The sequence below is a fragment of the Narcine bancroftii genome, chromosome 1, assembly GCF_036971445.1.
Source record: "Narcine bancroftii isolate sNarBan1 chromosome 1, sNarBan1.hap1, whole genome shotgun sequence".
Taxonomy (NCBI): domain Eukaryota; kingdom Metazoa; phylum Chordata; class Chondrichthyes; order Torpediniformes; family Narcinidae; genus Narcine; species Narcine bancroftii.
Window position 1 is genome coordinate 433,078,742 of NC_091469.1, and position 27,785 is coordinate 433,106,526.

Below are 27,785 nucleotides of genomic sequence, written 5' to 3' on the forward strand. Positions count from 1 at the left end.
TAACATTGACTTCTCCGGTTTCCATTAGCCAGACCCCCTCCCCTCCCCACGTCTCCTTTCCTGTAGCTCTCTATATATATCTCTCTCTTCCCTTTGCCCCTTGTCTCCTTGACCTCAGCTCTGTATTCACAGAGCCACCCCACCCCCTCAATTTTTTTCAATTCTCACCTTTCCTTTCTCCTGGCCTCTTCTCCATATCCAATTATCAACTTTCGCCTGTTGGTCTATACTCCTCCCCTTATTTCTTTAACTCAGATGCTGCCTGCTTCTTCCCATGTTTTGAAGGACACACATCTGATATATCGGTAATATGTCTTTACCTCCTTTGGATGCTGCAGTTACTCCAGCATTTCTGTGTTTTTACGATCAGTGTCTACAAACTTTTATGTTTCACTCCTGTCTGATTGTAGCTTCCTGAGCCTTAAGTATGCTTCCTTTTTCTTCTTGATTAAGTTTATGATCTCGCTCAAAGTCCAGGATTCTTTTAGTCATCTGTAGCCTTCCTTCACACAGGAACATGCCAATCCTGGATAACCAATTAGTTCATCCTTAAACAACTGCCAATGTAAGTTGTGGACTTGCTTGATATTAGCTGTTCCCTGTTTACTACCCTGAGCTCTTGTCTTATCATAATTTTGTTATGATTCAAAACTTGCAAAGGGATCTGAGGAAGTTGGAAAAATAGGCTGAAAAATAGCAGAATGAATTTAATGCAGACAAGTGTGAGGTGTTACATTTTGGAAGGACAAACCAAGAAAGGACATGCAGAACACTGTAAATAGTAGGGCACTGAGGTGATCTGGGAATACAGATACACCGTTCCCTGAAAGTGGCATCACAGGTAGATAGGGTTGTAAAAACAGCTTATAGCATATTAACTTTCATAAATCAAAGAAATGAGTTAGGATGTTATCGCAAAGTTGTATATGATATTGGAGAGACCAAATTTGAAGTATTGTGTGCAGTCTCATCACTTAACTACAGGAAAGGTACCAATAAGATTAAAAGAGTGTAGAGAATATTTACTAGGATGAGGCCTAGATTTCAGGAATTGAGTTGCAGGGGGAAAAAAAGGTTAGAACATTTTCCTTGGAGCATTGAAGAATGAAGGAAGATTTCATCAGGGTATTAAGATTAAGAGGGATATAGACAGATTAAATGTAGGTAGGTTTTTTTTCCACTGAGGTTCGTTAAGATGCAAACCAGAAGACTTGGATTAAGGGAAAAAGTTTAGGGGGAACAGTAGGGAAAAATCCTTGACACAGAGAGTGGTGGAAGTGTTGAACGAGCTGAAGTGGTGACTGCGGGATCAATTTTAATATTTAAGTAGTATCTGGATAGGTACATGGATGGGAGGAATATGGAGGGCTCTGGACTGGGTACAGTTCAGTAGGACTAGGCAGAAATATAGTTTGGCACAAACTAATAGGGCCAAAGGGCCTGTTTCTGTGGTGTAATGTTTCTATGGTTCTATTTCAAAATTTGCACTCTCCCAATTAAGTGCTTTTCCACAAGGCCTAAGCTTATTTTGGACAAAAATTATTTTGAAACTTAAGGAAGAGTAATCGCTATTTCCAAAATGTTATCTCACTGAAACACCAATCACTTAAGCTCAAGATCTAATATGGCCCCCATTCCTATTTGGCTATCTTCCTATTGCTTTGAGAAATTCTCCTGGATGCACTTAGCACATTTTACCCCTATTTAATCCTCTAATATTGCATCCCAGTGAATATTGGAGAAATGAAAGTCTTTTACAAAGATGTCCCTGTTGCATTTGCAACTTTCCAATACTCTGTCAACAGTGGGGGGGGGGGGGGGGGGATTGTTAATGTAGTGGTTAGCAGAACAATCCAGCAATCCAGCTTTAAATCTGACATTGTCATTGAGGAGTTTGTAGGTTCTGCTGACCTGCGTGGGTTTTCTCCAGATGCACTATTTCCTTCCACCTCCTAAACATATGGAGTTAGTAGGTTAATTGGTTGGCCCAGGTTTCATTGGCCAGAAGGGTCTTCTACCATGCTGTACTGTCAATATCATATATAAAGTATATGTGTGCGTGTACACACATACATACATACATACACAACCACACACACCCACACACACCACACTCCCCCCCCACCCGTCTTTATGAATACTCACTTTACGCAAATTTGCTTTTATGAAGAAACCTGTGTTCACTATTCAAAAGAAATTTGAATGGGTTTTCACTTCACGAAAATAGTCTTCAATAGTAGTGAATGGGTCTTCGCTTTACATCATTTCGGTTTATGAAAGATTTCATAGGAGCGCTCTACTTTCATAAGGTGGGGATATACCTGTGTGTACCTGTATACCTGTATTGTGTGTGTGTGTTTGTTTATTTATTCATTTAATTTCTATGCTTCTTGCTGGTTAATTTGGAGCTCTAACTGAGTGATTGCACCTTTCTTATTTTTGATCTTACCCACACTGGCTCAGTAGCTGAGCCCACAGTTTAGTCCTCTCTGAATGTAGCTGTGCCACTGATACACTATCAATAGGATGGAGTTGCAGGACGACAGGCTTTTAATACCATAAGACTTGGACCATGCTCCTGTTCTGGCCCGATCCCAGAACTTGTACTGAGGGAAGGTCTTGGCATAACCACCTTTATTAGAGGATTCAGGGGGTGAAGTCATCAAGGGAAGGTGGGGTAGCCATACATATACACACTGCCAGTAACCAAATAACAATATACAGTGGTGTATCACCACAGACACTCTCCCTGATTAGCAATGCCTCACCTCCATCCCTTTTGCCTCCTTCTCTGTCCAGTGTAAAACACTGAAACATAGGACTTTGAGCAGTCAGTCCTTGCAGAAGTCTCCATAATAATCACAGCATCATAATTCCAAGTACCAATTATGGCTCCAAGTTTATCTAACTAGCCCACAGTGCACCTTGCATTAAAGATCATGTTTCCCTGTGACCATTCATCTGTCCAATCTTGGGCTTCCTCTCAGGCTAGCTTTACCTTGTATCTTCCATCCCCTCAATTCTTCCAATTTGCTGCCCTGCTTCTCAGGTTCTCACCACCCCCCTCCCCCCCACTCTAGTTTAAACTCTCTCTAGTAGCATCAATGAACCTCGTCCCATTCCAGTATTCATCCCTCTTGTGCAGGTCCCTCTTCCCTGGAAGAGAGTCTAATGATCCAAATATATGAATCCTTCCCTCCTCCTTCAGCTTCTTAATCACACATTAAACTGACTATCTTCCTGTTTCTTACTTTAAAAGCATGTGTAGTAATCCTGAGATTTCAACCCTGGAGGTCCTGCTTTTTAACTTACTATCTGTCTCCCTGACTAATTCTGCAGGACCACATCTCCCTACATATCACTGCCATTGCTGCTCTCCCTTCCCTCTCAGAATGTTGTCTATGCACTCAGAAATATCCTGGACCCTGGCATCAGGGAGGTTACATACTATCCTGCAGTTTCTCTTACAGTCACAGAAACGTCTGTCTGTGTCCCTGACGACAGAGTCTCCTACCACATGTTTCTCCTTATTATTTCATTTCAACTTATTAAATTAAATTGCTGATTGGTGAATTTACAGATTTAATTGTTCTTAGTTTCCTGCAGAATACTGAGACTGGTTTAAGACACTGGGTGAAATGTGGCTGTGAGTGACACATTTGAAAATGGTGATGGTACAAATGTACTTTTTAGTAAGGCTTATGTTTTTTTTTGCCTCAAGGTGACAATAACCTCTCTCCAATACTTGCCACTTTGTGTGGCAGAGAGTTACCTGGACCCCTTCAAACTACTGGTGAAACAATGTTCCTTCACTTCACATCTGATGAAGATACGAATGGTGGTGGTTTCAATGCTTCTTATCATAGCAGTATGTTGGATCTTTCAATACATTTTAATTTCTTCAATTCTTTGCATTCAACTATTCTCTTAAAATCATAACTGTCATAACTATTAAGAATTAGTTCTGGATATAAAGGAATAAATATAAAAAAATAATTGAAATACTCAGAATTTGGTACACCATTTGTGGGCAGAGACATAGAATGCTACAGCACAAAAAATGAGTCATTTGGCCCTTCTAGTCTGTACCAATCATTGACCTGCTCCCACTCCATAACCCTCCAGACCTCTCCCATCCATGTATCTAACCAATTTATTCTTAAAACTTAAGATCATGCCAACATTCACCAAATCAGATGGCATCTTATTCCACACTCCCACCGCTCTCTGAGTGAAGAACTTTCTCCTAATGTTCCTCCTAAACCTTTCCCCTTTTAGTTTAAAACTATGACCTCCTGTATTTGTCTCCCCTAATCAAAATGGAAAAAGCATAGTATCCACTCTGTTTATACCTCTCATAATCTTGTAAACCTCTATCAAATCTCCCCTCATTCTTCTTCATTCCAAGGAATAAAATCCTAATCTGTTTAATCTTTCGCTGTAACTCAGCTCCTGAAGACCTGGCAACATCCTAGTAAATCTTCTCTGCGTGGTGTTATCACTTCATGTTGATTGCCTTTCTATTATATTGGCTATCACCAACATTACTAATAATAAAGCAAACTCAAAGTAACTGAGAAAATTGTGATTACATCGAAACAATCCTAGAATGTTAACATTTTTAAATTGAGGAGGTAAGAATTTGCATGGTATTATAATTTTGAGTTAAACATAAAACTATAACTTAATATTAAGATTCTTTTTAACAAATGAACCAGATCCTGGATATGGAGTACAATAACCACCCAATACTCCTGTACATAGTACTAATAATCAAAATGAATTTTCTACCATTTTTGCATGAACTTTTAAGTGTGAATAAGATGAAACTGTAGTTATAAATAAGATATATTTACGACAACTTAACCCAAACATATTTTCTTTGTAATAATGACAAAATAGCAATATTTTTGCATTACTTCATGGAAGTAATTATTTGTTTAAAATAAGTAATCATTTGTTGGATACTTCGTTATGTGCATGCCATAATTAAATGTCAGCCTTTAGTATGCCTTTTCATTTTATGTTTATTTGTGAACTTTGACACAAGGTTTATCTTTGTTGGATCCTACATCAGTGGTGGAATATGCCAATGTAGAGTGAGTTCATTTTTGATATATTGTATATATTGCAATGTTGCACATGGCAAAAGTGTTATTACTCAATTAGTGTTTAATTTTCAATCATGTTTTAAAATGTTTGCATGTGTTCTGTTATGAACCTAATGCTTTTACCTTCATTCAGCTTGTGGTGGTCACCTTACTGCTGATCATGGTGTTATTACTTCACCCAACTATCCACACGTGTACACTCCAAACCTCAATTGCACCTGGCATGTTGAAGTCACCAATGGGTTCATCATTGTTATCCACTTCAGTCAGCCTTTCCAGATTCAAGGCTCTGACACAGACTGCTCAAGTGGTGATTATTTAGAAGTAAGTAATTTTACCCTTTGCAACAGTACAAATTTAGTGGAAAGCAAGTATTTGATTTTTCTTGTAAAATATGTACCTGGATCTATAAAGTGATATCATGCTGTATGGATATTGCAAAATACTTCACAACCAATACATTGATTTCTAAGAGTATTTGCTGTTGTAATGCTGGCAAACACAACAGCCTTTTAGCATTCTATAGATTCAGGAAAGCCATGTTTGACAAATTTTATGCAGATCTTTGAGGATATTATGAGTGCAGTAGATTGAGGGAAGCCAGTGGATTTCCTGAAGGCATTCATTAAGGTCGCACATAAAAGACATGCATAGGATAAGGCTGCATGGAGTTGGTGTTAAAGTATAGGCATGGATATAAGATTGCTTTAGAAAAAGGCAGAGAATTAGAATAAATGGGTGTTCATCTGGTTAGTGGAGTGCTGCAGGAGTCAATAGTGGAGCCACAATTGTTCATGATATGCATTGATGATTTAGGAGAGGGATTTAGCATATCAAGATTTGCAAATGACACTAAAATGAGTGGAAAAACAAATTAGGCAGAGGATAGGAGAGTCTGCCACAAGATATAGATAGTTTAATTGAATGGGCAAGCATCTGGAAGATGGAGTACAATGAGAGATCATTTGCTTTGGAAGGAAATATAAGATTAATATTTAAATCCTGTTGTGCAGATGGACTTGGGAGTGTTTTGTGCATGAATCGCTAAAATTACAGGAGCAAAGAGGCAAATGGAAATGTTGGTCATTATTAGACGGACTGAATTTAAGAGCAAGGAGGTTCTTCTCCAACTGTATAGGCCATACCTGGACTACTGCGTATAGTTCTGATCTCCTTATTTGAGAAAATATCCACTGGCTTTAGAGGCAGTACAGAGAAGTTTCACCAGGTTGATTCCAGAGGTGAGGAGGTTAGCCTATGAGGAGAGATTGAGAAGAATTAGAGAGGATCATAGAAATATATTAAATTATTGAAGAGACAGGAGTGTTGTTTCTACTGGTAGGTGTGACTACAACTCAAAATAGCCTCAAGATTTGAGGAAGTAGATTTACGACAAGATGAGGAGGAACTGGTTTTCTCAAATTGTAGAGATTCTGCAGAATTCAGTAAGAAAACAGTAGTGATGCCTCATTGGATATATATAAGACAGAATTAAAAAGGTTTTTGCATAGTTGGGGAATTAAGGGTGATGGGGAAAAGATAGGCTGGTAGGTTTGAGTCAGATCACCCATGATCTTATTGAATGGCAGAGCAGGCTCGATGAGCCTCCTCCTGCTCTTATTTTTATGTTCTTATTTAGTGAGCCCTATAAACAGTACATGACCAGAACATCTATTTTGTTTTGACAAATATATTCAGAATTATATTGACCATAGTGAGAGCTGCTCTTTAAATATTTTGCAACCACCTAGGATGTCAGATTAGGCTTAATATTTGATGTTTTACTGGAAAATTACACTGCTAATCTTACCTCAGTATTTCTTTAAAATATCAACCTGAACCTGAGGGCGGTGAATCTGTGGAATTCACTGCCCATTGAAGCAGTGGAGGCTACATCAGAAACTATATTTAAGACAAGATTGGATAGATTTTCACATGGTATGGGAATTAAGGGATATGAGGAAAGGGCAGGTAGGTAGAGTTGAGTCAATGATCAGATCAGCCATGATCTCATTGAATGGCAGAGCAGGCTTGATGGGCTGGATGGCCAACACCTGCTCCTATTTCTTACATTCTTATGTGTGAGAGAGGGAGAATTTTGAAGTACCTTTAAGTTCTACATTACAACAAATCAATAAGAAAGAAAACTAATGGCAGAACTTCGATTTTTATTTTAAAAAAAGCACCATGGCAATACTTTTAGCTCTTAGCTTTAGCTTGATTTTATTACTATTTGAAAGTTAGGAGATGGAGAGAATATCTAGCTGGGGATAAATTCCATAAATGTGGAAATACATGATTTTTCTATTGTCCTCATTTGTTAGCTTTTGAAATCAGGAAATATCAATGTATTCAGCATTTCCTTCAAGATGTTCAAGTTGTTCAGTAGGCTGCACACAAAGAATGCTTTTAAGATTTCCTCTGAACAGTGGAATTTTTTGAATAATAGCTTTACAAATTCACTATGGCTATTGCACTGAGGAAATCCTCCATCAAACAAAGAGCTCATTTTCCTCTGGCACAAAGCAAGGAAAAAAAAAGCAGAGACACATTACACCAGGCTCCTACATCCTTTGTTATTTGAGATTTTTAGAATCCCACAAAAGAATCTGTTCCAAGTAAGCACAGTCTTAGCTTATGCTGACCTTTCAACTTTACTTGCCTTCACGCACATTGGACAGATGCTCATTTGATAAACCAGGTGTTAAACTTCGCAGGAGACCAATCTTTACTCAAATCAGTTTCACTAAATGACAAAGCACAGAAAACAGAGGTGATTTTATAACTAGGTTTAAGATGAAGCTAGGAAAGCAAATTAACCTATAAACTTGAATGAGAAAGGAATATTACTGGTATCTTTGTTGCCCCCAAATGTCTGGCTGCACTCTTCTTTGCCACGCAACTTGTTCCAATGTGTTTCCTGGCTTCATCTTCCCAAAGCACATTAGGATGGCTGAGTGAAGCAGGATTCTCAAAATTGCTATCACAATCAGTGTGTGTCTGCACCCCATCATTACCAGCTAATGTACAAAATAATATAGCATGAAAAAGACATCCACGAGAGTGAATCACAACAGGAAGTGCCTGGTGATATTTCTTTCTGATAGATTGGACTTTAACAGGAAAAGGACACTCACGGAGTGAAACACAGTTATGAGGTGGCTTTGGCAGACAGTGTATTGGTGGCATGGTTGGCGCAGCGATTAGTGCAACACCTTTACAGCCCCAGCGATTTGGGACCGGGGTTCAAATCCTGTGCTGTCTGTAAGGAGTCTGTATGTTCTCCCGTGTCTGTGTAGGTTTCCCCAGGGGCTCTGGATTCGTCCCACTGTTCAAAACGTACCAGGGATGTTGGTTAATTGGGTGTAAATTGGGCGGCATGGACTCATGAGCCAAAATGGCCAGTTACTGTATGTCTTATAAAAAAAAATCTAAAAATATTTCACAAGTATATAAGTACAAATAGATAACAAGTGAAAGAATATGTCCTCATAAGGGTCTGGATCTATTTGAACAGACAAAGGAGAGGGTGATCTTAAATTAATATTTTGAGAACAGGTTTACTATGAAGTAGGATAAGCAGAATCTTGGATTGTATGAAGTGACTACACCTTTGGGTCCAGACCAGGTATATCCAAAACCATATTGGGTAGGTTGTGGGAAGGTGGGAAGGAAATTGCTGGGCCCTTTGCAGACATTTTTAACTTATCGCTGAGGGCAAGAGATGTTCTGGAAGATTGGAGGATGGCAAATGTGATGCCGTTATTTAAAAAGGGGTGTAAGGATAAACCGAGTAACAGCAGACTTGTTAGTTTGATGTCAGGAGTAGGAAGACTGCTGGAGAAAATTCTGAGATAGAATCTCTCAATATTTGGATGGCCAGGGGAAAATTAAGGTGAGTCGGCATGGATTTATGTATGGGAATTCATGTCCCTTGAACTTGATAGAACATTTTGAAGTGGAGATAAAGAAGGTAGATGAAGGCAAGGCAGTTGATGTTATTACTATGGATTTTTAGCAAAGCATTTGGTAAGTTTCCACATGGTAGGGTGGAATGGAAGGCATATGGGATAGGAGCCCAACTGGATAAAAAAATGTCTCAGTGATATGAGTCAGAGAGTGATTGTTGAAGAAAGATTTTCAGTCTCAAGGACCATGAGCAATAGAATGCCTCAAGGTTCAGTACTGGGAACCTTGATTTTTGTAATAAATATAAATAAATGAGGTCCATAAAATCATGAAAGACATAGATAATGGGAATAGTGACAGTCTAATTCCAACAGCAGGAGAATCTAAGCTGAGAGGTGATGCACCATCAATTACTCGAAAGACTATTGTAGAGAAACCCAAAGGCTTTTATTCACTTAAGAACATAAGCACATCCATACCGTTCAGTTGTCCTGCACTGAGCTGCAAGGCACTGTGGAACCATCATCTTTATACAGGAGCCTGTGGGTAGGGGTTACAGGTACAACCTGCCAATAGATGTGCCTGACAAGGCAATTATACAAAACAGTGGTTTACCACATTCACCTCTTTTTTTTTTAAAAAAGAGTCCAGTGGGGTGAAGTGGAACATACAAAGTTACAATGCAAAGTCACAAGTTCAGTCTTTCAGGTGATCTGGTCATTCACTGGGACCACGATTATGGCTGCGGTGCTGCGGCAGAGTCGTGGACAGTCTCGACCACTGGTACATACTCATCAGTGTTCTGCTGGTGGGTAGGCACCATTGAGTCCTGTATAACCTCCCTCGGGATTTAGGCAGGGTACCAGGGGTCAGGAGCATTGTGTGTGTTCCACAGGGGGAGTGGGGTATGGAGGGGAAAAGCAGTAGTCTCCAGGGCCCCTGAGGGAGCCAAGTCCTTGATGAAGACGGTGTCCTCGTATTCATCCGGGTGTGCCACATAGGCATATTGTGGGTTGGCATGAAGGAGGTGGACCCTTTCGATCAGGATGTCACACTTATGGCTCCTGACACTTTTCTGGAGCAGGACAGGCCCTAGGGACATCAGCCACATTGGCCGTGTGGTCCCAGTCACAGATTTCCTGGGAAAGGAAAATATATGTTTATGCGGTGTGGCATTATGGCCATACACAGCAGGGACCTGATGGAATGGAGTGCCTCTGTGAGGACCTCTTGACGGTGGGAGACTAGGAGACCCTTAGACCGCAATGCTAGAAGGACTGCCTTCCAAACCGTAGCGTTCTCCCTCTCCACTTGTCTGTTATCCCAAGGGTTTTAGCTTGTTGTCCTACTCGTGGTAATGCCTCTGGTCAACAAGTACTGGCGCAGCTCATCACTCATAAAAGATGCCCACAGTCAGTGTGGATATAACTGGGGAAGCTAAACAGAGTGAGGAGGCTGTGAAGGGCCTTGATGACTGTGGTAGTAGTCATGTCAGAGTAGGGATGGCAAATAGAAAACGGGAGTATTCATCAATGATGTTCAGAAAATACACATGGCTGTCAGTGGAGGGTAAAGGACCTTTAAAATCAACACTGAGTCACTTAAAGAGGCAGGTGACTTTAATTAATTGTGCCTTGGCAGGCTGTTAGAAGGGTGGCTTTCAATCAGCGCAGACCTGACGGTTCTTTGTCATGGAGTATGGCAGGTTGCATACTTTGACAGTGAAAAAACCTGGTAACTCCAGGGTGGCAGAGATCATTATGAGGTTTTGCAGGTGGTCAGTCTATGCATTGGCACAGGTCCCGCGGGACAGGGTGTCTGGCAACTCATTAAGTTTCCCCACTCCCTCAACAATGGCCTGGGCCTCTTTCTCAACCAAGGAGTGCCGAATCTCAGGATCTGTAGGGTAAGTGAAAAAAGGCTACTGGCCTTCCTGCCTGGTTAGGGGTTGCTGCTAGGGTAAAGTCTAATGCATAATTTTCCACCTTAAATGCGGTAGATTCGTCCACAGGATGCCTTAGTGATAGCTGCCTTAATGCGATTGAAGGCAGCATGAGCCTCTGCCACCAGGGGGAAGGATGTGGATTTGAGGAGGGGGTGGGCCTTCACCACAAGATTGATGATCCACTGAGTATAATAAGAAAAGAACTAAAGGCACCTATTCAGTGCCTCGAGGCTGTGTGGGAGGGGAAGCTCCAGGAGCAGCCACATGCGGTCAGAGTCTGGACCGATGACTCCATTCCCCATGACACAGACAAGAATGGTCAGACGGGTTGTGCAAAAGATGCACCTGGCCTTGTTATATTTAAGGTTAAGGAGCTTGGATGTTTTGAGAAATTTCTGGAGATTGGTGTCGTGGTCCTACAGGTCGAGGCTGCAGATGGTGACATTATCAAGGTATGGGAAGGAAGCCCACATCTCTTACTGATCCACCATCTAGTCCATCTCCCATTGGAAGACTAATACATCATTCGTGACACTAAAGGGTCTCCCTCAGGAAATGGTATAGGTGGCCAACTGTCTCGAAAGCCATATATTGATGGTTCTCAGGGCAGATAGGGATTTGATGATATGCTGATTTCAGGTCAATGGTCAAAAAGACTCGATACAGGGCAATTTGTTGACCACATCAGTGATGTGTGGAAGGGGGGGTATGCATCCAATTGCGTGTATCTGTTGATGGTCTGACTATAGTCAATGACCATCCTATTTTTTTCCCCATTCTGCACTACTACTACCTGTGCTCCCAGGGGCTGGTGCTGACTTCAATGGCTCCCTCTTTGAGTAAGTGCTGTACCTCTGCCCGGATGAAGCCCCTGTCCCCGACATCGTACCACCTACTTTTGGTGGCGATGGGTTTACAGTCAGGGGTGAGGTTGGTGAATAGTACCGGTTGGGGGGGAGGGGGTGGGAGAGATTTTGAGTATGGAGAGTCCACAGGTCATGTGTGGTGAGTGGTGGATAGCCGGTTCGAAAACTGTCGATTGCATACAGTGAGGGGTGAACGTCACGCTTTTAAGATGACACTGAAAATCCAGTCCCAACTGTACAGCAGCGCAGAGCTGCGACATTACCATTAGTCTAAAGTCTTATATTCAGTACTCCGCACTGTTAGAATCACAACGCAGAAGCCCTGGATGTCCACTGTGTGTAACCTGGATGCCAAGGAGACCTTCTGGTTTACCGGCAGTACTGTGAGAGAAAAACGCCACACTGTGTCCAGGTGGATGAAGTGTCCAGGTGGATAGTGCTTCCACTATCAAATAAGCAACCTGTCATATGGCCGTGTCCCTGAACATTTTGGTTGAAAGCCCCTGTCCCCACCTTGTACCACCTACTTCTGGTGGCGATGGGTTTACAGTCGGGAGTGAGGTTGACGAAGTGAAAAACCAGAACTATTCACCAACCTCACTCCCGACTGTAAACCCATCGCCACCAGAAGTAGGTGGTACAAGGTGGGGACAGGGGCTTCATCCGGGCAGAGGTACTGCACTTACAGCAGCACTACCTCCCGCCTCACTCGTTTGCCTCTGTTGGTGGCCCAAACACAGCCATGATGCTAAAGGAGCACCAAAAGTGCTACTTCTGCTGCCTGGGCAAACATCAGATGAAATGCTGCCCAGCAAAGGATTCAACCTGCTCCAGCTGCAAGAAGCAGGGCTACTACGCCAAGTGTGCAAGTCCAAATCCTTCCTAGCAGTGCCGCGTACTGATTGTGGGGGTTGCCATTCCGGAAACCATCATCACCCGGAACCAACAGGGCTATGTGCAATCTGTGGGGGCCACCATCTTGGGCACCATCGTTGGGACCCAGTAGTGTCACGTGTGGGCCATGGGGACTGCCATTTTGGATAACTGTGCCGCCCACAGTAGCGTTGCGCAGCGACCCAAAACTGGCCTCCATCACACTCGACCAGGACAGCCCACATAGACTTGTAAGGTCGATAATGAATATTCAGGTAAACAGCCACGTGACAAGTTGCTTAATTGATAGTGGAAGCATGGAGAGCTTCATCCACCTGGACACAGTGTGGTGTTTTTCTCTCACAGTACTGCCGGTAAACCAGAAGGTCTCCTTGGCATCCAGGTTACACACAGTGGACATCCAGGGCTTCTGCGTTGTGATTCTAACAGTGCGGAGTACTGAATATAAAGACTTTAGACAAATGGTAATGTCGCAGCTTTGCGCTGCTGTACAGTTGGGACTGGATTTTCAGTGTCACCTTAAAAGCGTGACATCCACCCCTCACTATATGTAATCGACAGTTTTCGAACCGGCTACCCCACCACTCACCACACATGACCTGTGGACACTCCATACTCAAAATCTCTAACCCCCCCCGGTTCTATTCACCAACCTCACTCCTGACTGTAAACCCATCGCCACCAAAAGTAGGTGGTACAATGTCGGGGACAGGGGCTTCATCCGGGCAGAGGTACTGCACTCACTCAAAGAGGGAGCCATTGAAGTCAGCATCAGCCCCTGGGACCACTGCTGCTATGGTTGAGTTGTTAGCGAAGCAAGGGGGTGGCAGCATGTCTGAAGATGGCGGTGCCTGGGGTAACCACGAGGTGGTCACATTGTTGGATGAGTAGACCTCCATATTTTGGAGAGCTACCTCCAGCGTATCTGCCAGCTCAGCTGCTCTCCACAGACTGAGCTCCCCTTGCGTCAGGAGTCTCTGTCTGATGTAGCTTGACCCGATCCCTGCAATGTATGCTTCCCGGATCAGGTCCTCTGTATACTCTGCGGCGGACACGGCCTTGCATTCACATGCCCTGCCGAGTGCTCACAGGGCGCAAAGATATTCATTGTTGGGCTCACTGGGTCTTTGTTTAGCGTGTCTAGCATAGACAACATTGATTTTATGCAGGTACTGTCCTTTGAGAATGTCCATGGCTTCCTGGTATGTTGTAGTGTCCCTGATCATGGAGTACACCAGGGTGCCAACCCAGGAGTGTAGCACTTGCAGTTTGTCAGTCTCCGATCACACAATGGTAGAGGAAGACTGCAGGAATGCTTCAAAATAGCGCAGCCAGAGTTCAAAGTTAGTAGATGCCTCAGGTGATTGAGGGTTGATTTCCAGCTTTTCTGGCTTCAGGATCTGCTCTATTGTAAAAAAAATTTAAGTGAATAAAATTGATGCACCATCAATTACTCAAAAGACTATTGCTGAGAAACCAATAGGCTTTTATTCACTTTAGAACACAAGCACATACATACTGTTCAGTTGTCTTGCACTGAGCTGCAGGAGGCTGTACAGGAGCCTATGGGTAGAGGCCACAGGTACAATTGGCCAATAGGTGTGCTTGACCAGACAATTATACATAACAATGGTTTACTGCAAGAGGGTATTACCATAAAGTGATGGGGTGGGATTTAGAAGGGACTTGAAGGACCAATTCTGCACTTAGAGGGTGATAGGCTGCCAGACAAAGAGGTGGAGGCTAGTGTGTCAGCTTCCTTGAAGAAACATTTGGATAACTGTATGGATGGGAGGGGATTTGAGGGGCATGGGCCTAATGTAGATGTGGGACTGAAGCAGGAGTGCATGTTGAAAGCTAAGCCTGTGGACCTGTTTCTGTGCTGTAAGACTCCATGACTTTTCAAAATTATGTCATTTCAAAACTCTATGGTGAGTTTGTATGTTCTCGTTGTGTCTGCATGGGTCTCCTCTGGGTGCTTTGGTTTCCTCCCACCCTTCAAAATATTCCAGGGTTATAGGTCAATTGTGTGCAATTGAGTGGCAAGGGCTCATGGGACGGCCTGTTACTGTCTAAATTTAAATTTTAATTTTAAAATGTACCCAGAACATCTTTCTCTGGATAGTTGGTGTGAAGAAGGGATTGGTGTTGGGATATTTGTTATTTCTCATTATATATTAATGGTTTGGATACAAATGTTGGTGACATGAGGAGTAACTTTGCAGATGACACCATATTTGGTGGAGAGTGAATAAAATTGTCTAAGGTTATTATAGGTTATAGATCTACTGGAAATGTGGTTAAGGGAATGGCAAATGGAATTTAACTTGGACAAGTGTGAAATAACAAGTAGGAAGTTAATCTATGGCAGGGCATGCATAGTGAATGATAGGACCCTGGAGAGTATAGTTGGAGAGGGAGACTTTTAGTACAAATAATTCCCTGAAAATGGGAATGTGAGCAGGCAGTGTCATAAGGATAGAGTATGGTGTGCTTTCCTTCATCAGCCAAAGCACTGAATTTAAGATCTAAGATTTTCTGGTTCTCTAATCCAGAGCAAAGAAGCAATGTTTGGGGTCAAGAACCTGCATCAGACTCCAAGTTGGGAGTTTGTGTGACAGTTAAAAGCATAGTTTAACATGCAGTGTGTGTGTGGTTCTGATCAATGCACAATATGAATGATCAGATTGAAATTAATTACAATATTTAAATGCATGAAAAGATTTATAATTGAATGGTTCACTTTGATGTTCAATGAAGCATCAAGGCATTTCATTATATTGCACTGTCACTTCATGAAAGAGTCATTACTTACTGGTCCAAAAGATTAAATACTTGCAAATGGATGGCACAGTTAGTGCATCAATTAGCACGACGCTATTACAGTATCAGTGACCTGGGTTCGAATCTGTCACTTTCTGAAAGGAGTTTATACATTCTACTGTGACGGCATGGGTTTCCTCCAGGTGCTCTGATTTCCTCCCATGTTCCAAAAGACGAAAGTTAATTGATCACATGGGTGTATTAGAACAGCACAGCCTCATGGACCAGAAGGACCTGTTTCAACACGAGATGTTCAAATTAAATTAAAATTTATAATTTGGAAAGGAAGTCATGAGAAAATTACCTGATCACTCGTCAAATTTGATCACCTTAGATAAATTGTTTGTGCGGCGTTTTTGTGTCCTGCATTTAAAGGTCTCCTTGTAATTTTTAATTGAAGCTTCCAATCCATTCTGTATGTTTACTATTCTAGTTAAGGAATGGACCTGATAAGTTTTCCCCAGCTTTGACCTCCCAGAAAGGGATCGGGCGCTATTGTGGTGAGAACCCTCCAACTATAATGAACACTACAGACAATCAGCTTTTTGTGCACTTCCTTTCTGATGGAATTAATGAAGGACATGGGTTCAAGTTCACTTATGATGCTTCAAATCTTGGTGAGTGGATGAAAAGACATGTGAGACACTTAATTATTTAGACTTACTTATATCCGTTATCCAGATAAAATTTCTATTACATCCCTCTAACATATACAGAGTGTGATTGAGCATACAATTTAGCCAAAATCAGTCCACCTCTTCCCTGCCCTATTAAAGTTTGAGGACAGTTTTGTGGAATAAACCACTGTGAAATTGAACATCTTAGATTGTTAAAGCCAATATATTTAAATAACAAATCTATGTATTTTAAGGCATCATTTAGGATTTAAAAGATTTTCCCAATTGGCATGTTTACAATTTTTCATGAAATATTTATAGATCAGAAACAGACCTGCAATTCCAGCTTTTGTACCCAGTCTAAGGTGCATTCAAACTCCCTCCCATTCTCCTTTTAACCCATAAATGTATTCAATTCCTTTCACTCGAATATGCTTCAATATTTATTTATCTATGTTGTTCACCTCATAACCTCTTTAATCAGTGAAATCCATATTAGTAACCAAATTCTGTGTAAAATTTATTCTGAATTGTGCCGGTAAATCAGGTTTTGCTTCCAAGTGGAATCCTCCTTACTCATGAACTCCATTAGATCCTTTTGTAATCTTGAAGGTACAAGGTTCCAAAGAAAAACCAGACCAAATATACCTAATATAACCAAGTCTCTAGTTGGATATTATAACGATTATAGGCTTATCATTGGAAATTGTATCCTGTTGGCACTCCTTTTGTAGGATTTACACCAGTTTGTAGTCTTGTGTCAAAAATCCTTCTCCCACTCCCTTAGTTCAAAATGCTACATAGCCCTAAAATAAAACTTCATTCAAAAATAACAGTGTGACAGATGTAAAATACATTTTATGTATGAAATTATCCTGTACAATTGGCATAAGTTTAAAACAAGGATATCATTGCAAATCATTCATAGAATATTTTTATCCAATGGGTCTGTCCTCTTTAGAGGCAAATGTGTTTAATAAAGAAATCTCTTGGTGCCTGCCACATTGACCACCGCCAGTGGGCTGATATCGCCTCAAACCGTGCATCTTGGCGCCTCACAGTTCGGCAGGCAGCAACCTCCTTTGAAGAAGACCGCAGAGCCCACCTCACTGACAAAAGACAAAGGAGGAAAAACCCAACACCCAACCCCAACCAACCAATTTTCCCCTGCAACCGCTGCAACCGTGTCTGCCTGTCCCGCATCGGACTTGTCAGCCACAAATGAGCCTGCAGCTGACGAGGACATTTACCCCCTCCATAAATCTTCGTCCGCGAAGCCAAGCCAAAAAAAAAAAAAAATTGTTTATAGCTATTAATTACAGTGACCACTCTGTTGAACAATGACTTGGATTCAATTTTATTTTTGCATTAACTTCAGTGAAATAATGCAAGTTTCACTTTGCCGTGCTGGACTCATTTTCACTGGTATTTATTAATTTAAAACAATGATCAGAGGAGAAAGCCAAAGTTGAGAATATTCATTACCATCATCATGACATGTCCTTGATTTGTATTGTGACGCTCTAACGAGATGACCTCATTGCATGAATAAATGAGTTAATTTCAACAAATTCCAACAATAAAAATAATTTGGAAGTTTTGATGCAAATTGTGACCATTGACTTGCTTACGTTTTCATATATTCTTTGAGTTGACCTATGTTGTACAACATGGACATATCAAAGTAACATTTTAACAAATATTACACTGACAATAACTACATTGTCTGGGCAAACAGGGAACAGTGGAGCTATTTATTAAACACTCCTTTATACAGCATTCAGATGATGTTATTTGGGAGTGGTTTAGTACTCCAGTGGGGAATGGATTATTTCCTTTTATTCAAGGATGCTTTTCATTCTACGGAACCTTTCTGAGCAATATAATGGGCCAGATAATACTGTATAATTTAGGAATAATGATGAAAGAATGGTCATTACTGGAGAATTTCTCAAAGCAATTACATAGATTAGAAATTTTTCTTAGTAAAAGACTGATCTAATCATGCATATGGGATGATCACAGCCTAAACTGTTATGGTTGTAATAAATACATAATCAGAAGTACATTTGCAGAATATTAATGGTGAGCAGTTAGTCAGTTTTACCTTCAAACTGAAATGATTTTCAGAATCCTTAAAGTCCATTGTTACTTAATGAATTATTCTAGACCGATGTTTCTTTATACATTGACATTTATGACTGTACAAAAATTATTATTTTTTTTGCTAACCATGCTTATTTTGGTGGATACTGTTTATTAAGCTTTTTTTTCCATTTTTGAAATAAAAAAATAATATCCAATTTGCTTTTTTGTAGCCTGTGGTAGAAATATTTTTATTTCTGATTCTAATGCTATTGGATACATTGCCTCAAAGAACTACCCCAATAATTATCCAGAAAACATTGACTGTATCTGGACCATTACAGTTCCAAGTGGTGAAGCAGTTCAGCTTGATTTTGACAACTCATTCTTCGTTGAACCTCATTTTGAGTAAGTTTAATGATTGTGAATTTCTTATCCTTTTATTTTTTGAAATTTGGAAAACTTGAGTTATGAAAATTCTGAATATGAATTATTGATTGGAAAATAGATTCTTGAGAAGCAGCACATAAAAATGCTGGAGAAACTCAGTGGGTCAAGCAATAAGCATGGAAGCCACAGCCAGTTAATATTTTGGGCTGAAATCCTTCATCAGGACTGGAATGAAAGATGACAGAACCCAGAGGAGGAGAAGGTAGAGAAATGGAGGAAAAAAGTAAGCTAAGAAGACAAGGCAGAAGTGTACTCTGATAGAAGAGGACAATAGATAGTGGAATGAAGGGAGGAGGTATCATTCTTGTGAAAGTAATTGAATGAGACTTGAATATAATTCACAAAATGTACATCTTGTAGTTTAAATGGCAAATAAAAATAACAAAATGGAACAAGAAGCTTTTTACTGTACCTCAGTACACGTGACAAAAATGTTTCAACTAAGAATGCTAGTAAAGGATGTAATAGCTCAAGAAGAAGTATTTTCTTTATTAATGTTTCTAATTTATGTGAGTGTTGTGGATACCAAATCTGATGACAGAAGAATAGGACTTCCTGCTGACGATAAATCATACAAAAAGAAAAAAACCCCAAAGATTTGCCAAAAAGCTTTGAGTAGATTAATTAAGTAGTACGTTTAATCTGACATGATCACAAAATCTAGGTCAGTCCAAACAGCGGACCTGTGAACAACACAGCAACAGCCCTATCGCTTTGGATGTGCAAATAGTTGAAGAATTCAATTTAAAATTAAGATATAAACCAAAAAGTTTGCTTCCAGCTCCTTGCTCTCAGTTTGGTTCCAGGCCTCAGTTTGGCCCCACAAGGATCTATGGTATCTGCATATCCAGATACCTGCCTACATTTTGCTCATACCTTGACGAAGGGCTCAGGTCCAAAATTTTGGTTACCAATCTTTATCTTTGCTATATAAAGTGCACAGTTTGACCTGCTGATTTTCTCCACCATTGTGTTTTTACTGCAATTAAGGCATCTGCAGACTTTCGTTGTTTGCTACAAAGCAAAAAATGCTTTGTCTGAACATATGGAAGTGAACTAACCAAACCAAAAGAAAAAAAAATAGAACCATAAGCTTTGAGATACAGATGATATTTTTGAGTCTGGACAGCCAGACATTCTGCTTCATTGCATTGCCATAAGAGCAAGATTCCTAAAATTTTGGTCTTTTAGTGTTTTTAAGTAAGAATGTTGGAAAATAAGTCACTATGCCCTTTGTGCCTGCTTTACTGATCACTGCAATGAAGGCTGATCCTCTTTCTCAATATCTTATTCCAACTCTTTCCACATCCTTCTTGATGCCTTTTAATCAAGAGAACTTTTTTATTCTTAAATATATGACTTAGCCTCCACTGCCTTCTGTGATAGTGAATTTCCACTGAGTCATTTAACTCTGAAGATAAAACTTCATACTTCACCCAGTGCTTTAGTGTTTTAGTCCTTATCTAGGAACTGTAATCTCTAATTTTAGACTCTGCAGCCAGGGGAAACCTCTATCCTGGCCATGCACTGATGTTAGAGAGGTTTCAAAGGAGGTTCACAATGATGACTCCAGGAACTTAAAAACACTAAAAGACCAACATTTTAGGAATCTTGCTCTTATGGCAATGCAATGAAGCAGAATGTCTGGCTGTCCAGACTCAAAAATATCATCTGTATCTCAAAGCTTATGGTTCTATTTTTTTTTTCTTTTGGTTTGGTTAGTTCACTTCCATATGTTGACAACTCTTAATCTGTGCTCATTAAAATTTAGGAACATGAGGAGGGATCTCATTGAAATATTTTGAATGTTGAAAGACATGGACAGGGGAGATGTAGAAAGGTTGTTTGCCATGTGGGAGAATCTAGAACAAGATAGAACAACTTCAGAAATGTAGCCAGAAGGTGGTGAATCTGCGTAAATTGGTGTTTCTGCTTGCTCTTGTCCCACCAAACTAGTTTCATCTAACCTTGACTCTATCCTTTCTCCCCTGGTACAATCCCTCCCCACCTACATCTGCGACACCTCACATGCCATCCATCTCTTTAATGACTTCAGATTCCTGAACTGGACTGCCTCATCTTCACAATGGATGTCCAATCTCTTTATACTGCCATCCCCTTTACAGAAGGTCTTCTTTCTGGACCAGAGACCCGACCAGTCACCCTCTACCACCACCCTCCTCCACATGGCAGAACTTGCACTCACCTTAAACAATTTCTCCTTCAGTTTATCTCACTTCCTCCAAATCAAAGGAGAAGCCATGGGTACCTGAATGATTCTCAGCTAACCCTGCCTGTTGGTGGGCTTTATGGAGCAATCCATGCTGCAGGCCTACACAGGAAACACCCCTCAACTCTTCCTCTCTCATATCGATGACTACATTGGGCTGCCTCATGCACCCACAATGAGCTTGACAGCTTCATACACTTTGTGGCCAATTCCATCTCAAACTCACCTGGTCCATCTCAGACAACACTCTCCCCTTCCTGGATCTCTCTGTCTCCATCTCAGGAGGCAGGCTTTCCACCAACATATATTACGAACCCACTAACTCCCACAATTACCTTGACTACACTCCCTCATACCATGTTCCATGCAAGAATTCTACCCCCTTCTCTCAATTTCTCCATCTTTGCCGCATCTACTCCCAAGATGAGGTCTTCCAGTCCAGATCTCTGAAATGTCTGCCTTCTTCCATAAACGTGACTTCCCCTCCACCACTCAGCCCTCACCACAACTCCTCCATTTCCTGCTCATCTGCCCTGGCCCCCTCTGCCCCAGGTGTAACAAACAGAGAACCTCCCTCATCATCACCTGCCACCCCACCAGCCTCTGGATCCAACACATTATCCCCAGAATTTCCAGCACTTACAACAGGATCCCACCGCCCTCTCCTTTCTACCTTCCATAGAGACCACTTTCGTGTACACTCATCCCTCCCCACCAACTCCTACCCCTCCCCCCCACCCTACCGCCCCAGCACCTTTCCCTGTGGCTGCAGGAGGTGCAGCACTTGCGGCCACACCTCTCCCCTTCCTACCTCATCTCAGTCCATGGCCCCAAACAGGCCTTTCAAATGAAGCAACATTTCACTTGTGTATCCATAGGACTGATTTACTGCATCCTTCTCTACATCGAAGAGACTGGGCGCAAATTGCAAGATTGCTTCACTGAGAACCTTCGCTCCATCCACTACAGTAACAGAGATCTTCCAGTAGCCAACCATTTCAGTCTGTGTCACATTTCCACACTTGCATGTCTGTCCATGGCCTTATACACTGTCCCACCAAGACCACCTGCAAATTGGAGGAACAACAGCTTATTTTCTGTCTGAGCATGCTCCAGCCAGATGGCATTAACATCAACTTTTCCAGTTTCTGCTTACCTGCTTCCTCTTCCCCTACCCCTTTCCAGTTCTCCTCCCTCCCTTCCCCCTCTGTTCACCTAGCCATCCCTCCTCCCCTTGATCTCTGCTGTCCTCTCCTCCCTTTTCCACCTATCACCTCCTGTCTTGTTACCACCCCTTCACCACCACACTCCCCCCCCACTCTTTTGTTTGGATGCCTAATGACATTTTTCCATATCTTGATGAAGGGCTCAAGCACAAGACATCAGTTATGTATTTTTACCTTTGCTATATAAAGGAGACTGCTTGACCTGCTGTGTTTTTACTTCAATATTGTGCCTGCAGATTTTGGTGTTTTACAGCTGTAGAGGCCACTTAATTTGGTATATTTAAAGCAGAGTTTGATAGGTCCTTATTATCCAGGCCATCAAAGGTTATGGGATGAAGGCTAGACAGTGGGACTGAGTGGGGAAAATGAATCAGCTCATGACTGAAAGGTAGCACAGACTCAATGCCTTATGATCTTGTGCTCGTATGTTTATTTGATTTCAGTAGCCACTATACAAGTCACTGATGAAGGGCTGAGGCCCAAAATGGTGACTGCCTATTGCTTTCCATAGATTCTGCGTGAGCTGTGGTGTTCCTCCAGCATTTTTGTGTGTTTCTTTAGTTTATCTCCACTGTACAATCACAAGTTCCTTTGTACATCAACTCCACCTTTACACTTTTCCCACCAATGTGGTTAACTTCATACATATGCAAGTTATACCAAATCTGTTCACTCATTCATCTTGTCGAAATCACCCTGAATCCTCTTTTTCTCAATCTTGGGAATGTTGTGTTGGTTCCCTCTTTCAGAATATTGATTCACTTTGTGAATTGGTGGTAATACTTCAATCTTCACTGCTCCCATCCTGAGAAAACCTAGTTATTCTTGCTCTGTTTTTGTCTATCAGCCATATTACCCCAATACCTAGTGCTTTAATTTTGTGTACTTATCAATGAAGTAACATTTTATCAAATCATTCTGAAAATTGAAATACATAACATCCATACATCCCTTATCTGTTCTATGTTACATCCTTAAAAAAAACTCCAGCATAATTGTCAACAATGATTTCCTTTTCATAAAATGGACTTTTTGACTTTGCCTAATGCTGTTGATATTTTCTATTATCACATCCATTATGGTAGGTTTCAGCTTTTTTCCTATTCTTGATGTTAGGCTGATCTAGTCCTGTTCCCTCACTCACAGAAGTGGTGAGGTTGCATTTGCCACCAACCAATCTATTTATCTATTAGAATGTGGAAGATCACAACCTATGTACCTATCATTTTCTCTTTTCGTATCGTATATTGTCAATGATTAATCTCTGGGGATTTCAGTGGCATAATTTATTTAGCATACTTTTTTATTAATATTAATTTCCTTTAATTAGATTATTGGTCTTTACATTTCTGCAAGTTACATATGTCCTCTGTAATTAAGACAACAAAAGTATTTCTTTAAATGGCCTGTGAATTTTTGATTCCTTATTATACATTGACCTATTTCTGACTGCTATTTTATTTATATAGTTGAAGAAGCATTTACAGACAGATTTTACGTTCTTTGTAAATTATTCCTCACACTTTTTAATTTTTCTTCCTCTTGTTTCTCCTTTGCTGAGTTGTAAACATCTCCCATTCTTCAGGTTTTCTGGGGTTTTTTGCCTCATTGTACCTATTTCTATAATCCATAGTGGGAAGAAATGTATAATGGTTCAACTTGTACGTGAATATTAAACATTGCTATACTATTTTGCTAAGTCAGATGAATCATAGAAGAATTATTTATTGTCCTAAATTTTCAGGAGCGAATCACAGTTTTGGAAGAAGTTGTCCCCCTTTAGCATAGGCTCTAAAATATGTTGTATAATTCTACTACCATCCCACCCAATATTTTTAGAGTAGACCAAGGCTACAACAGGATGATTCCTTGTCCAACTTGTTGAACTATTCACTAATGTAACAAACTAAGCCTGACGGGGATTGCTAATTATTCACTGTGCAACACAGATTAGTAGTTTCTGTGTTTATCAAATCCTGCAGGATTCACTGATATTTGCACCTGATTTGCCTCCCAATAAACCAAGCCAGGACATCTACAGTGGCTGATGGCATCTACAGTGCAAATTCAAGCCATTGGCACTTCATTAAAATAGAAAAATATATATTTGTGTTTCATAGATTTAATAAGGCTGATATTTTCTTCATCAGATGTGACTTTGATTACCTGGAACTGCGTGATGGAGGTACTTCAGATGCCCCTCTGATTGGACGATTCTGTGGCTCTACAAAGCCATCCTGTCAAAGATCTACGGGCACAATTATGTATGTGAGATTCCAAACTAATGCTGCTGTGAACCATATGGGATTCAAAGCTAAATATTCAATAGGTATAATAATTTTATAAATCATCTTTGAAACTTGGATCACAATTTTTTTTTGGAAGAAATGAAACATTTGATGATGGGAAATGAGATTGAAATATGTCAACATTAGTTATCCATTTCAATTATTCCAAATCCTGCAGGAACCACTGATTTGTGTTCACAGATTGCCAAGCCCTGTGATTGAATAAATACTATATACAGAACAAATATATCTTTTTAAAATTATTTTATTCGCAGAGCTTTGATATCTTGGTTTAAACTCCGAAAGCCTCCAATGGGGTGCAACCAGCATTAAGTGCACTTCCAGAAACCAATGCCACTGCTCTCTTGGTGGCCTTGTGTCTGGGTGAGGATTCCTAATTCAGTGGCAGTATCTGTGTCACTGAGGATGAATTTGAGGTGCCTGATTGCCATTGAAGTCATTGCATCTGGCTGCAGACAGTCACAACTTCAAAGGAGTGTGTTATTCTTCTTGGTAGTGGATCTCCTTTGATATTTTTACACATAAATTTGCCCTTTTTATTAGGGGTTAGACATTTAGATACCAAGGTGCTTCCTCCAATTATCAGTGTTTGAAAAATTATACAAAATGTGTCCAGATTTATTGAAGGTCTAAAGAACAGAAGCTCTCAAGATGTAGCCCTTCACCCACAAATGTGTGAGATATAAAAAGACTGCATGGAGAATGGCATGGAGAAAATTTAAACTAAAGGTCAAGTTTTTGCAGTATCTAGGTGCCTGCTTAATATGTGTATATTTCACTTAGTTCTCACTGAAGATATGATTGAAATACATTTTTAAAAGATTATCAGGGCTATCATCCAAATGATATCATTCCAATGAACTTCAAAAAGATAGCAGTTCAGAATTGAAATTTTGCCAGATTTTTATAATTTTGCAAAGCAATGGCAACTTCTGATGTTTTAAATTTATTTGGGCATTTATGTGGATGGGAAGGTTTTCAAAGATATAGACTTAAATGAAGTAAAACAGATGAACCCTAATGCTAACTTGGTGAGCATGGATGAGTTCAGATGAAGGGACCAGTCTGTGATGTAAGACTCCTGGGGTTAAAAGAATTAATGCTTTAATTATATATTATATCACTCTAGAATTAAATGACAAGTGTTAAAGTGATAGTTAATTTGTTTTTCCATGTTTCTCCCTAATAGCTGATTGTGGTGGAATGGTATCCGGGCAGAGTGGATCTCTTCAGAGCCCTAGGTTTCCTTCACGTTACCCAGATAACTCTCATTGTGAATGGCTTCTGGAGGGACCCATGGGTCATTATCTTACTGTTACTTTTGAGGTGTTCAGTCTGGAAAACACAACCAATTGTACCAAAGACTTTGTGGAAATTCGAGAATACAATGCAAGTGGTGAGTATCAGGGCTTAGTCTGGCTTCAACAAATCAAAAGCCACTTTTAATTTTATTGATTAATGCTACATTTCTCTTATAAACCAATAATATAATTTTACATTCAATTTAAAACAAACTACAATTTCTTCCTTTTAGATTTGTAGCATTTGCTCAACTAATACAGTTGATCAGGTCTTATCAGAATCATTAATCAGCTTCTGGCCATGGGTTAGATAAAAATAAAACTATCATTGGGCTTGTGCCTGCAAGGAATATTAGAGCCTTAATCCCTGTGCCCATCACTGACATCACTACATCTGGTCAGAGGACCACAGTTGAGATTACATTTAAACTGAAATATGTAGTGTTCAGTTTATGCCCTCCAGCGTTGGTGCCAAGGAGGGGCACTCCTGGGCATTGCCGCACAAATGAGGTGCTGTGCCCCCCCATGGTTGCAGCCATCACTGGCCATCAGACCTGCCCTACTCCCTCCCACATCAGTAGCATTTAGGTTGACACAAGCCTGTGACTCTCCATGTGCCCCCAGTCGTGTCACTAGCATGTGTCAAGTGTCAGTAGTGTCTGGTGACGCTTGACGCAATAAAAAGAGTGCCCTCATGCCCCACATTGGAGGGGCAGATAGCATTAATGACATGTAGGTCCCTGCCAGCACCTCCACCCCCACCCCTGTCGACAGGTCCCTGCCAACACCAAATCCCCCCCCCCCCCCGTAGCCCCCTCAAAATTACTAATGCCCCCCTCTAACGTATGTTCTGGTGCCGACCCTGATGCCCTCACTAATTTCTAGCAACATAATGCATCAAGTTGTACATATTTTGTAGAAGGCCTGTTCATCTATTCTGTGCTTCTAATTAGACTGTTGGTGTTCGTTAAAAGTGGTTACAATCTGAACAAAATGTCTGACATGAAAATATCTGAAAAAATGGATATTTGGTCATTTAAATTTTGCCCTCAATTGTTCGAAAGAAGCAAAATGATCTTGGATAAAAAGATCTTTAAAATTTTTAAAACCCAGTCTACACCACTCCCTGAAACCTGATTCTGATAAAGAAGGTTAAAAAAAAGATGATTAGCTATAATAGGACTGGCAAGAAAAAAACTATTGATTCCAAAAATGTTTCTAAATTATGCCCATATTCTCAACCTATGCCTCATTATTGGATTACTGTTAATTTAGAAAAAGGGCACTAGGACTGCCAATTTTTTTAGAAAAATTCAATTCCATTTCCACCCAAGAAGGGCGGTCAACTAATTTATCAAGCTCTCTGATTTTTACGCATTTCTGAAACAAACATTCTTGATTTACTTTTTGACTTTCATTTTTGTCATAGAAGCTCAATATCAATTATTTATAGTGATTTGATGGATTTGAGAATAGTTTCACTAGTTAAGATCAAGAGTGATTGGGAGCATGACTTGGACTTGTCACTTACAGATGAGGACTGGGACATTATTCTACATTTGATTAATGAATCCTCTTTCTGTGCGCAACATTGTTGCAATTCAAAGTGGGGCATAGAGTACATATTTCAAAAGTTAAACTATCTCGCTTCTATTCTGATTATGTGATAAATGTAAAATTTTCGAGGCTTCATTGATACATATGTTTTGGACTTGACCTAGTTTAGAAGATTTCTGGAAAAATTATTTTCAAACACTATCAGTTATTTTTAGGGTAAAATTAAAACCCTTAATTGGTTTATTTGGTTTTTCTCAAGAAGAGGAAATACTGTTGACTTCATCTCAACTTCCCTTCCCACTCACATCCCACCTTAAGCAATCCCTTCCTAATGACACAGCACTTATGGCATAGGGATTGCTTAAGGTGGAATGTGAGTTTAGGGGGGCAGTTTGAAAACCACTGATGTATGTACTCTGACAATAAATTTGAACTTTGAACTTCTAACTTTGAACTTCAATC

General features: G+C 40.5%; 1 protein-coding gene across 1 annotated transcript in view; it reads left to right on the top strand.

Annotated features, from left to right (window-relative positions):
* The window catches only part of cubn (cubilin (intrinsic factor-cobalamin receptor)), a 362,173-nt gene that overhangs the window by 164,182 nt on the left and 170,206 nt on the right, over window positions 1-27,785 (top strand). The window contains exons 33-38 of the mRNA XM_069931217.1: window positions 3,722-3,868; window positions 5,245-5,435; window positions 15,982-16,165; window positions 18,484-18,658; window positions 24,307-24,485; window positions 25,655-25,861. Coding sequence (XP_069787318.1) covers window positions 3,722-3,868; window positions 5,245-5,435; window positions 15,982-16,165; window positions 18,484-18,658; window positions 24,307-24,485; window positions 25,655-25,861 — 1,083 coding nt within the window. The remainder of the gene's footprint in view (window positions 1-3,721; window positions 3,869-5,244; window positions 5,436-15,981; window positions 16,166-18,483; window positions 18,659-24,306; window positions 24,486-25,654; window positions 25,862-27,785) is intronic.